Below are 12,974 nucleotides of genomic sequence, written 5' to 3'. Positions count from 1 at the left end.
ATAAAGTTGTTTGTCTTTCTAGACTTGTGATAAAGCATTGAACTTCCATCTAGAAAACAGACAACAGTTTTTACAAAAATCTATCCTAGGAGACTAGGTAGATTTTTCCTCTCTGTAAAAGTTTTCCCCCAACATGATATTCAATGGCCATTATTTACTAGACACATGCCTAATGTTTACTTTTCAATTGTTAATGCTTCCTGATTTACATTTATTCAGTGTATGGCCTTAGAAAGACAGATGAAGGGGAGTTTGTGATCCAGGCTCAAAGAAGGGAGGGCAACTGCTTGAACACCTAATATGTGTCAGGCACTTCATACTATATAATCTAATCATTGCTAACAAACCTGTGATAGGAGGCATCATTCCCATTTTACCGGCAAGGAAAAATGAAACCCGAAAGAAGTATTAAGTAGATTGTTCCATGTCATATAGTCCAGGGATGGCAATGTCTGCCTCAGAGTATTCATCTTTCACTATTTGGATCTTCATATTGAAGGAATGCAAGTAGAAAGCAGAGACCAAGCTCAACTTCTGATCTGCTGCAAATTACGATTGTTTTACTCAGCAATCTTTCAAGAACTAGAACTAGTAGTGAAAGGTGAAAGTTTTCCTGGGAACCTTCCATAAAACGGTCTGTTCCCCCTAGCCCTTAACTTACAGCTGGCTATCTCCAGGGGCCTATTGCCCATCTTCTAGAAATTCAGGAAAGAGCTGACGAGGAGTCAGGCAGAAAGGACTGGCTACAGGGGTCCACCAAGGAGGTCATTATGGCCACAAATTAGGATGTGCCTCGTGGCTTTCAGTGGTGACACCTCCTCAGATTGGGTACAAAAGATTCCGGGAGTGGCAGGTTCATTTACAATCTTTCCTGAACTTCTAAGTGAGTAAAGGCTATAGAACAAACAGGCAAAAGTCAGCGGTTAATGGAAACGAGCTATCTGAGGAGTCTTTAATAGAACTGAGGCATTCTAGACTTTGAAGTGAGAGGAACTTGGTTTCAATTCCAGTTCTACATGCCAAATGAGTGAATTTCTTGCCATGTAAAATGGAGCTAATGTTGTCCACCTAAAGGCATGGGCAATGATATTTGTAAAGCATCCAGCACAGCGCCTGGCATATAAAAGACATTAATAAATGATATTATGATCTTGATGATGAAGTTATAAACTGGACAGGTGTTTAGACTTAATTTTCTATTTCAGTCACTACCGTGATCTCAATAACTATTGGGATCTCCTATACCCTTAAAGGATTAGGAGAATGAACCTCATTGTGGTTCTTGTTGAACACAGAAACTTGGCAGTGTTGGAAGGAACATGCAGAAGAACAAAGAAAATGTAAGCCACTGTCCTGGGTGCTAAGAGTGGGGATAAAAGTTTAAGAGAAAAAGATCTTGCTGTCTGACCTCCCCTCCTAAGTGAATGGAGGAAAAAAGGACTGGAGCTGGATGACTTCTGGATTCAGGCCAAGGAGAGATTATCAAGAACTGAGATTAGGATAGTGAGCTGGTGAGGAAAATGAGTGGGAGATGGTGGCCCCAAGCCAAGAGCATAAAACCATGACATACGGTTGACTGAACTCTGAAGGGCCACAGGGGCTGCACCAATAGAGGAGTAGGAGGGTTCAGGGGACAAATCCTGGGACAGTCCCAGAGGAAAAGGGTCCTGGCATGCCAAGGACTGAGCTTCATGTTGGGAAGGAGCAGTTAGGATCCCCAAGCCATCTCCTACTGTTCCCCATGAAGTACATAGTACAGTAGAAGAAATGAGGGAGTCAGGAATATTAAGTTTATAACACAATTAACTACTGAGATATGACTTAATTCTTAAAATATTTTTTTTTATTTTTCAATTATAGTTGAGATACAATATTATATTAGTCTCTTACAAATTGATCACCTGATGAATCTAGCACCCATATGACACTGTACATACTTATTACAATATTATTGACTATATTCCATATGTTGTACTTTACATCCCTGTTACTATTTTGCAACTACCAATCCATACTTCTTAATCCCTTCCCCTTAATCATTCATCCCCCAAACCTCCTCTCATCTGGCAACCATAAAAATGTTCTCTGTATCTATAAGTTTGTTTCTGTTTTGTTCGTTCATTTAGTCTGTTTTTCAGATTCCACATACAAGTGATATCATACCGTATTTGTCTTTCTCTGACTTATTTAACTTAACTTAGCATAATAACCTCAACTTTCATCCATGTTGCTGCAGATATGATTTAATTTTTTTAAAAAAGAAGGACAATTGTATACTAAATGCCTATTGTGTACAGGCACTGTGGTAGGAACTGGAGGCACAAAAATACAAAAAAAGGCAAAATTTTGGCCCTTATAATGCTTCAAATAAATGGAAGAGAGAGTAATTGTTCTGTGTGCAAAAGCCTCCTCATGTCTATTTGAATTGTGAACAGATTCCAGTTGGAGTTTTCAGAGTTCCCACTCATCCTATCAAAGATCTCACTCCCCTGCCACCCCATCCTGCTTTTATTCCTCTGGTTGCAATTTTGCCGGTGCCCTCAGCCTAGCATAGTTTAATCTGAGTCCTTGGAGATGAGTTAAACAGTCACTTGTTGAGAGTGTTGGTGAGAAAAGGAATGGGAGAAACATGGATAAATATTGTTCCTGAGGAGAAAGGGAGTGCTTCAAGGGATGCCATAGAATAAAAAGTGCACAATGTTCACTACTGAGAAAAAAAGACAAAATATGTTTCTCACTCAATTGAGGTAAAATAGTCCAAACCCTGTCCTAGGAATGGAGAGGTATGTCTTTATTCTAATATTGATGGAGACATCTAATCAGTTATGGCCTGAGCCAGGAATTCATGGGGGTTCAACATAACAGGGGAAGAAAGTGACTTTGGCGATGGTAAGAGTCTTTCAATAAAGACAATGAAAACCATCTGTGCCTGGGTTTTTTTTTCATTGAGAAGATAGTTGTGTATCGCAGAAAAGACATAACTGTCTAAAAACTATGACAGGTTTAACAGAGGGAGCAGTACAATCTTTGATCTGGATCCAGGAATCATAGCTGGCTACAACTCTCACAATGTAGCCTGAACTTGTCCATGACCAAATTGAATGTCATAACATTATGAAACTTGAGGACTTGAAAGGCTGACTGTCATAGCCTAACAGTGTAATGGCATTTTTAGGAGAGAAGGCTCAGGAATCAGACAGTCTTGGTTCATAAGCCTGGCCCTTCATTGTACAGCTATGTGACTTCAGGCTGGTAACTTATCTCCTGCCTTTTAATTTCTTAATTTGTAAAATTGGGAGAGTTTATCTTTTGAAATGTTTATTAAGAATTAAGTTGCATGTGAAGGGCTTGGCACCGTGCCTAGAGCCTAGTAAATGTTCAAAACATGTTATGTGTCATCATCTTTACTATTCTTTTATTATACTCCAAGGGACTTTTTATCACTCTTAGCCTCAGCACATAGAAATCAGATTAGAACATGAAGGAACCCATCCTTGAACAAACACTCTGAACCTGGTAGTTCTGTTTCTTATTGGGAGAAATGGGCTTTCGCATCGAGCTGCAGCCAAGTGACTCCAAGGTTGGGGGATACAAAAGGGCTGCTGGAGGAGTTGCCTAGCTTCCTAGCATCAGGGCACTTTTTTGGGAAACACAGGATAGTAAAAGTTAAACTGGGCTCAAAGCAGATAACATGTATCTGTCACCCACTTAGGCTGTGAGAAGTCAATAGGAGATCTTATGAGCAATAATCAACTGTTGAACTCACTGTCTAACGATGGAACCCTATGTGCATACTTTGACAAAAGAAAGTCTTTCCCTAATTTGATAATGGAGCAGTATGGGAACCCTCCATCAAGAGCACTGAAGTATAGTGTAAAATTCAGAGAGGCCCTACCATGTTACCCAAGCATGAGGAATGTACATCAACCACAAACTGGGGGCCACCGTGTTTTGGCAGGCAAACTGGTGTTTGAAGGTGTCAAAGTTTATCGAACTGAAGGATGAATTGATTAGAAGTTAGAGTGTATGTGGCCCTGTCCAGTGAATTTCTCAGAGTCCCTGGGAGTCCCCAAATGACTGTTGGATGGAGCTGAATGAAGGTCTTGATAGTAGAGGAGATATTATTTAGGACCATCATGGCTCTTAGAAGATTCATCTCTGCATAACCTTGGAGATGGTGAAAATATGTCCCAAAAAGCCTATAAGAAAAAGGTCAGACTTGTATGGTTATGATATGGTTAGGTCTCTCAGAGGCAGATCAAACTAGATTAGAGAAGATGTGAATTGACTCGTGCCTCAGGAAAATATCTTATATCATCAGGAGGAGGTGGGATATTATAGTAATTTAGAACAGGGGTTTGGTTTTAGACAGACATGGATTTGATTCCAGCTCAGCCTTTTACCAGATATATGAGTTTGAAAAAGTTATTTAAACTCTTTAAGCCTTATCTGTAATAATAGCACAGAAAATAATATGTAGTACCTTTAGTATAGGATTGTTATGAGAGTTAAATGAGATTAAATGTTGTAAGTGCTTGATAAATTTTTTGCTGCCATTATTATTATTAGCTAAATTATCACTATGTAGTGATCCATCTGGAGCAGAGTCTCTTAGGCTTTAACAGGTCCAGAGCCTTGCCAGTAAAATTGTGGACGTTAGTCCAGCACTACCATCAACCAGAATCCTATGAAAAATGCAGAATTTCTAGCCTCACTCAGAACTACTCAATCACGTTCTATATTTTAACAAGATTCCTCAGATTATTTACATGCATATTACAATTTGAGAAACTATGCTTTGGACGAAGTCAGAAAATGTTTGTTGTATCTGTAACACAAGCAAGGCATGTCAGAGACTAAAATGTGGAGTACCAAGAGTGAACCTGGAGAGCAGATATTTATCCCTTCCATTTCTTAATGACATTTATAGATATTGTCTTCCAGACTCCTCACTTTGCCTATCCAACATGCATACACAAAACACAGCAGACTTTAATATAATTTTTTGGGTTTGCAATGAGATCTATTTATTGGGAATCTCCCAGAGGGGATTTGCATCTGTGTGTTGAGAACATCAAGGGCCCAATATTATTTCATAGTCTCTTCTTCAAGGAGAAAGCATTTGAATTTGACAATGGAGGATAGGATTTCATTAAGCAGAGCTAAGAGAAAAGGGCATTCCCAAGAGAGGAAAGATATGAGCAAAGACAAGAGGCAGGGAAATTCAGGATAGTTCCATATAATCCTACGTAATTAAGCTAGATTAGAATAGGGAGTGGGTGGTGAGAATGAGAGCAGCTGTAAGAAAGACTGGAAAGATATGTGAAATCCAGATCATGAAGGACCTTAATGCCTTAGATTCAGGATTTAGGATTTTAGATTTTATTCTGAAGGGTCGGGGGCGGGTGGGCAGGTGTTTATTGTACATGTCTGTGCATTATCCTTACCCAGAAATTCTAGCTCCTGAGGAAGAGGGGCCCATTTAAGGTATTCCCAGGGTCTTCAATGCTGGAGTTCTTATCTTTCAGAAAGAGCCAAAGGTGGAGCTCGAGACCCTGAAAGCTTTTAGTGAAATCACTATCACAATAGTTCTACAAATGGCCCTACATTGCCAACTTGGTTATTTTACAGACAGTGCTGATTGCCTCATCATTTGAAGTCTACATTTGGTTAACCTGTATCTGTATCATTTGGGGATGATGTACCATCATGTTTTTGCTCTTCTGCATTAAGTCCGTTGGCCCAGGTTGGCCATATTCATCCAAACTGAAACTAGATCTCTAAAGACTCCACTTTGGGAGATGATTCTTTGAATACCTGCTTAATCTGCCTAATAGATTATCTAAATTAGAGACAAATAAATTGAACACTACTTCGAATTAAGCTGTCAAAGATATCTTCCCATGTACTAGTAGGTGTGCAGAGAAAGGTCTGAGGAAGACCTTGGACTCCCTCTCTCATTAGAGGGATGGAGTAGGCACCAAAGACTGGCCCGGGTACTACTGACCTCTGGCATAATCTCTCAAAACCTATTTCAGATCATGTTCATTTCACCTATCAATGTGGAGAGCAGAATCAAAGCTTTAATAGAATCGAAGCAGCTGCCATTTTCTCTCGGCTTCTGTGATCTTTAAGAGAAAATAAAGCAGTAGGTCTTGCTCAGCTTATCTTCACCAAGCCCTGCTTATTGTTTCCTAGTATCTCATATTCTCTTCTTGGTTGCTAAGAGATTGTTGGATTCATCCCAGCATCTTCTCAGGTAATGATGTTAGTAATCTATAATTATCAGAAGTTATCTTCTCTTCATTTTGGAAAGTCATTTCCATCTTTTAATCCTTAGGTGTTTAATTCTGTCCTAAAAGATAATGTCAGAGATAACAGCTGGTGAGATTTTAATAACTGCTAATTCCTAAAATATCATGAAGTAAATGTTAAATGGTTTCATGTATATACATATATGTATGTACTTTTTAATCTTTTATTTGAATTCCACTTTTTATGTTCTTATCTTTGGTTCTGGAATTATAGGGCAACTTTTTCTCCATCACTTAATATGAAATTCACCAAGCAAGACCTTCCTCATAAATATCAATCAACAATCTCAGGTTCCCCTCACCCCCTCTGTGCTTAATGAATAGCTTAATGAATCAAGCTGCCCACCCTACCTACCCATGGCTGCCACTCCTAGGTTACCAGGATTTATGTATAAGATAAATAAATGAGCCTCTGCTTCAACCCTTAAGCTGTATGCAAAATATTAAGTATGTGCTATGTCCATTGTTCTGGGGATAACTTTGGTAGTTTGTATCAGATTCTTAAAGAACACAGTTTTTGTACTTCATCCCAAGCTTTATTATCATTGTAATCTACCTTTGGAAATGAGGATGGTTAGAATGAGTTAGTATTTGTCCTAAATGACTCTGAAGATGTCATTGCATAAATCTCAGGCTTCATCAATATATAAACCCAGAAATGCCACTCCAGGTACCCAAATGTATTCCGTTTCAATTTCAAGCTCTTGTTTCAAGTTGTAGTGCCTAGAATATTTTTCCCTAAGTATCACTCAGTTTACCCTTTTTTTCTTCTTCAGAAACTATATTCTTTTTGTTTAGCAATATCCTGCACTTAATAAATTCTTTTTTCTGCAGTTATTCTTTTTTAAAAAATGTGTATATTTTTTATTTTTTCAATTATAGTTGACATACAATATTATATTAATTTCAGATGTTCAAAACAAGGATTAGAAATTTATATAACTTAGGAAATGATCATCTCAATAAATCCAGTAGTTATTACAATACTGAGGACTAGATTCCCCATGTTAAACTCTATAGCTTAATGACTATTTTGTACTACTATTTTGTACCTCTTAATCCCCTCCCCCTTCACAGATCTCCCACTCCCAAGTTGACAGCCATCAAAATACTCGCTGTAAATGTGAGTTTGTTTCTGTTATTTGTTTATCCTGTTCTCTAGATTCCACATATGGCATTTGTCTTTCTCTGTCTGACTTATTCCACTCAGCGCGATACTCTCTAAGTCCATCCATGTTGTTACAGATGGCAAGATTTCATTCTTTTTGTGGCTGAGTAATATTCCATTGTATATATGTACCACTTCTTCTTTATCCATTCGTCTATTCATGGACACTCAGGTGGCCTCAATATCTTGGTTATTGTAAATAATGTTGCATGAAAATATGGATTGACATGTACCTTCAAAGTAGTGTTTTTGGTTTCTTCAAATAAATATCCAGGAGTGGGATTACTGGGTTCTTCTTTGTCTCTTATTATAACCTTTGTTTTAAAGTCTGTTTTGTCTGGTTTAACTATTGCTACCTCAGGTTTGGTTTGGTTTGTTTCCATTTTCATGCAACATGTTTTTCATCCTTTTACTTTTGGTCTGTGTGTGTCTTTCAATCTAAAGTGAGTCTCTTATAGGCAGCATATGTAAGGGGCTTGTTTTGTTATCCATTCGGCCACCCTATCTTTTGATTGCAGAATTTAACCCATTTACATTTAAAGTAAGTGCTGCTAAATATGTAGTTATTGCCATTTTATTATTCATATTTTTTTTATCTTTGTTATTTTTCTTTCTTCTTCTTAAAGAAGTCCCTCCAACATTTCCTGCAATAATGGCTTGGCGGCGATGAACTCCTTTAACTTTTTCTTATCTGGGAAGGTCTTTATCTGTCCTTAAATTCTAGCGATAGCTTTGCTGGGTAGAGTAATCTTGGTTGCAGGTCCTTGCTATTCCTCACTTTTAATATTTCCTGTCAATCCCTTCTGGCTTGCCAAGTTTATGTTGAGAAATCAGCTGCTGGTCTTATGGGTGCTCCCTTGTAGATGACTAAGTACTTTTCTCTTGCTGCTTTTCAGATTATTTGTCTTTAACTTTTGGCATTTTAATTATGGTGTGGACCTTTTTGGGTCCATCTTGTTTGGGACTTACTGTGCTTCCTAGGCTTGTATGTCTATTTCCTATGTCAGGTTAGGGAAGCTTTCAGTCATTGTTTCTTGAAATAGGTTTTCGATTTCTTGTTCTCGCTTCTTTTCTGGTATCCCTATAATGCAAATGTTGGTACACTTACTGTCCCAGAGGCCCCTTAAACTATTCTCTTTTTCTTTTATTCTTCTTTCTTGTTGTTGTTCTGATTGGGTGTTTTCTGCTACCTTATCTTCTAAATCAATGATTTGATCTTCTGGTTCATCTAATCCATTGTTAATTCTTCCTAAGGTAGTTTTCATTTCAGTTATCGTATTCTTCATTTCTGACTGGTTCTTTTTTGTTTTCTATCTCCACTTTTATGTTCTCACTCAGTTCCTTTACTCTTCCCCTAAGTGCACTGAGCATCCTTAAAACTGGTGTTTTGATCTCTGCATCTTATAGATTGTTTGTCTCCATTTTGTTGAGTTTTTTTTTTTTTTTTGGTCTGGAATTTTGTTCTGTTCTTTTGTGTAGGACATGTTTCTTTGTCTTGCCCTTTTGGCTGCCTACTTGTGTTTCTATGTATTAGGTAGGCCTGCTATGTGTCCTGGTTGTAGTACAGTGGCCTTATGTAGTAGGTGTGCTGTGGGGCCCAGTGGCGGTCTTCCCTGGTCACTTGAGCCTGGTGCTCCAGGTATGTCCCTTGTATGGGTTGTGTGTGCCCTCCTGTTGTAGTTGAGCCCTAGTTGCTATTTGCTTGTCAATGGGAAGGTTGACCTTCAGGCTGTGATGACTGGCCATGACCAATGAAGGAGCTGTTGTGCCAGAGCTTATCCTACAGAGCAAAATTTGCTTCAGCAGGGCTCTAGTGCCTGACCTGTCTGTCCTTTGGGTGTGTTGTCCTCAAATGTGACCCCAGGTAGTGCTCTAGCTCAGACCAGAGCTGGCCACTGGGCATGCAGGCTGGGACCTCCTGAGAGGGGCCCTTCTTCAGGCCAAGTTCAGCTGCAGTCCATGCCATGCCTGGGGCCACTTGGCATGAACCACCAAGCAATCTCGAGATGGCTGCCACTCATGCTGGGCTTGGAAGCACCTTGAGAAGCCAAGCCCCAAACCAAGGCAGTTGCTACGAGTTCCAGGGTTAGGGCTGCTCAGCAAGAGGTAGAGGGCATCTGAGCCAGATGCTGCTTGTTTAGGTTTTGTGAACCTTTCAGAGATTTTAGGAAAGTCTGTAGTATGAGCAAAGATTGGTCATTTGTTTGCAAAATCCAATGAAAGAGGCTTAGACAGGCCCACAGGTTGGGAGGGCAGGGTCTCAGGGACTCACTAAGGTGAGGTGGCCAGTTTTAGCTAAGCTGATGGAGACTCAGATATGGGATCTGCCTGGGTCTGCAAGTCAGATGGGGGAAGGCTCAACAAAGGAATAATAGCCTCTGCCAGCATTTCTGTCAAGGAGAAACCTGACCCTCCAGCATTCACCCTGAAGCTAGACAACTCATTTCCTCTCTGTATGTCCCTAGCCTCTTTCAAGCTGCTCTCCCAGTGCTGGAGCTCAGAGTGAGAGAGTCTGTTAGCAAGTAATTTTGTGCCGGGTCTCTTAAGAGTGCCTGGGACACCCCCAACCCTTTGTCTCACTCAGCCACAACCTCTGCTGATTTTCACAGCGAGATTATTTAGGGACTTCTCTTCCCAGCACTGGGAAGCTCAATGTGAGGCTGGGATCCCTCACTTCTCCGGGAGGACCTATGCGGCCAAGATATCCCTCACAATTCTCAACTGCCACATGCGGGAGTGGGACCAGCCTGTTTCACGTCATTGCCCCTCTTACCAGTTTCAAGGTGGCCTATCCTGTGCGTCCCCAGGTGTAGGACTTCTTCATATTCAGCTAGATTTCAGGTGATTCTCAATGGTTTTTTGTAGTTTAGTTATAATTTTAATGTGGTTGTGAGATGAGGCTAGCACAATGTTTACCTACTCCACCATCTTGACTGGAACTCTATGTTGTTATTCTTTGCTCTCTCATTTTAATTTGGAATGACTTTCTGGGTTTTGAGACTGGTAGAATTGGCATTGGACCAATGGTAGACTGCTACCTGTTTGAAGAAATTTCTTTTGTCTTTGGGTTTTCATTTGCATGTCATGGTGGTGAGCTTCATCCAGTTGTCCTAAGTTCTCAGTGCATGTCAGAATCACCTAAAGAGCTTGGAAAATTACAAAAGTCTGGTCCTATCTTAGGTGATTTTGACTCAGTTTGTTTAATATGGGGCCTGGATGTTGACATTTTAAAAACAAGTTTGCCAACTGAAAAACAAAGCAAAACAAGTTTTGCCAGGTGATTCTAATGTGCACACCCAGAGTTGAAAGCCACTGGTCTAATCCAACATAAATTGGCAAAAAGTGTTAGTGCCTTTTAAAGGAGACTGTGGGGCCTGGCTGAGGTTTTGGTATCTCTGGAGGGTAACCACCTTTCTTTTCTCCCCAGATGGTGCTTCTGGCCAGGTGTGAGGGGCAATGCAGCCAGGCATCGCGCTCTGAGCCCTTGGTGTCTTTCAGCGCTGTCCTCAAGCAGCCCTTCCGCTCCTCCTGTCACTGCTGCCGGCCCCAGACCTCTAAGCTGAAAGCATTGCGGCTGCGCTGCTCAGGGGGCATGCGACTCACGGCCACCTACCGGTACATCCTCTCCTGTCTCTGCGAGGAGTGCGGCTCCTGAGACCTGCTGTTGAGTGGCTTCTGGATGGGAAAGCCTCCCATTTTTGTTGAGGCAGTTAAACCCACCAAGGAAGGACTGGCAAGAAAAGAGTTAAAGCAAAAAAAGATGCAGCAATTTTCACGGGATTCTGTATATTCTAGTAATAAAGACTCTACATGCTTGTTGACAGAGATACTCTGGGGACTTGTTTTCTATTTCTGTCTCCTTTCCCTGGTACAATTTCTTTTAGTTCTCTTTTCAGATTCAGGCATGTTCCCCCTTGGTGCTGAATGTTGTTTTTGTTTCCAACAATTCAGCATTAATAGGAAAAGTGGGCCCTCAGGCAATAGTGGGTCAGGCTGTCACTGTTTTGTGCAGATTAGGGAAGCACTTGCTTTGGAAAGCAGGAAAACTCAACTCTTTCTGGGACATTGTCTGGTTATTGTTTATCTTTTCATTTGGTCTAAAGTTGCTATTGCTGCTAAAGATTACCAATTTCAAATTCCAAGCACCAAGCATGTGAATATATTTAACCCGGTTCACTCACAGCCAGCTTATTGACATTCAAATAACTAACAAACAGATTCTTTTATGTGATGCTGGAACTCCTCATAGCTGTAATTATTTTTCAGAAATGACTTTTGGGAATTAAAGGTAGCATAAAGAATTTATCACCTAAAGGCTCTCTCAGATAAATTATGGTAAAATTTTGTTTAGAAGCAGACTTTAAAAGACCTGCACAAATATAGATCCTGCACTGACTTTGAAAAAAGCATATATGTACTAGTGGCATGGAGAATGCATTATACTCATGCATGTAAATTAGACAACAAAATATGAATCTATTTGTGGGTGTGCTATAGCTTTAGCCATGCTGTGGGCATCCTTCTCCAACATTCTCTTGTCCATGTGAAACTGTTGCCAAAACGTGGCATGGCTCGTCTTCTGAACATTTGGTTCAAATATATTTTGGTCTTTAAGGCTAAAATTTGAGTTATTCCCATATTGTGAAATAAAAAGGGAGTATTGTCAAAATTTTGACTGTGTATGTATTGTTTTTTTCCTACTAAATATTCTACTATGATGTATCCATCTGGTGTGCGGGGGAGTCCAGAAAGAGGGAGATAGGGTTCTAGAATGCATGCTGGAGGGGCATTTTTTGAAATCAATGTCCTATATTTGTGGTGGTTTATGAAATTTTGCTTTTAGTCTCAGAATTTAATTTATTGAATAAGCACAAAATTTGATGCATTCTGGCTTCCTTAGGAACTATAGGATGAAATAAAGTTATCTCCTTTTTAGCCTCTTCACTTTTCTCAGAAGTGAGTAAGTATCCATGAGTGAAGTCTGAAGAGGATAGATAGTTCACTAACAATGGTTTTTGTTCCATTGACCATCCAGTGCTCCATGTCCAATGGTACTCCTGAGCGTTATGAGAATATTCATGGTGCTAGCATAGTGCTATGTCTACTTTAGACATCTCAACACTAACCCAGACTAGCAATTCAATTTCCAGGACAACCCTGACACCATGCTGTCTTGGTTCATTAGAGATGAAGGTGCACCCCACTGTTAGTGCAACCAACCTATGAATTACTTCTCTTGTAGAGGTGATGGTTTTATAAACTCTTTGGCTTAGCTTTCATGCATTTTTCAGGGAGCCAACAATGTTAAATTTGTATTTGTGGCTTTGGAACACAGAGAAATGAATGCTATTAAACCTTGACCTTAATCTTAATCTTCATTGTGATGGAGTCAGCCAGTCCACTATGTTGGAAGTCTCATTCTAAAGGCAAATATGAAATGGTAATTTGGATCATTACATGAAGTTTTGTCATAAGAAAAAGAATTAAATTTG

At 39.9% G+C, this 12,974-nt stretch overlaps 1 protein-coding gene across 1 annotated transcript in view; it reads left to right on the top strand.

The window, feature by feature from the left end:
- The window catches only part of LOC107521700 (norrin cystine knot growth factor NDP), a 31,876-nt gene extending 19,732 nt beyond the window's left edge, over nucleotides 1–12,144 (top strand). Inside the window, exon 3 of the mRNA XM_016166650.2 lies at nucleotides 10,910–12,144. Coding sequence (XP_016022136.1) covers nucleotides 10,910–11,137 — 228 coding nt within the window. The 3' untranslated portion in view covers nucleotides 11,138–12,144. The remainder of the gene's footprint in view (nucleotides 1–10,909) is intronic.
- Nucleotides 12,145–12,974: the final 830 nt, after the last annotated feature.

This window comes from Rousettus aegyptiacus, unplaced genomic scaffold, assembly GCF_014176215.1.
Source record: "Rousettus aegyptiacus isolate mRouAeg1 unplaced genomic scaffold, mRouAeg1.p scaffold_m13_p_9, whole genome shotgun sequence".
NCBI classification, from domain to species: Eukaryota; Metazoa; Chordata; class Mammalia; order Chiroptera; family Pteropodidae; genus Rousettus; species Rousettus aegyptiacus.
This window is presented reverse-complemented; position numbering and strand designations above follow the sequence as displayed.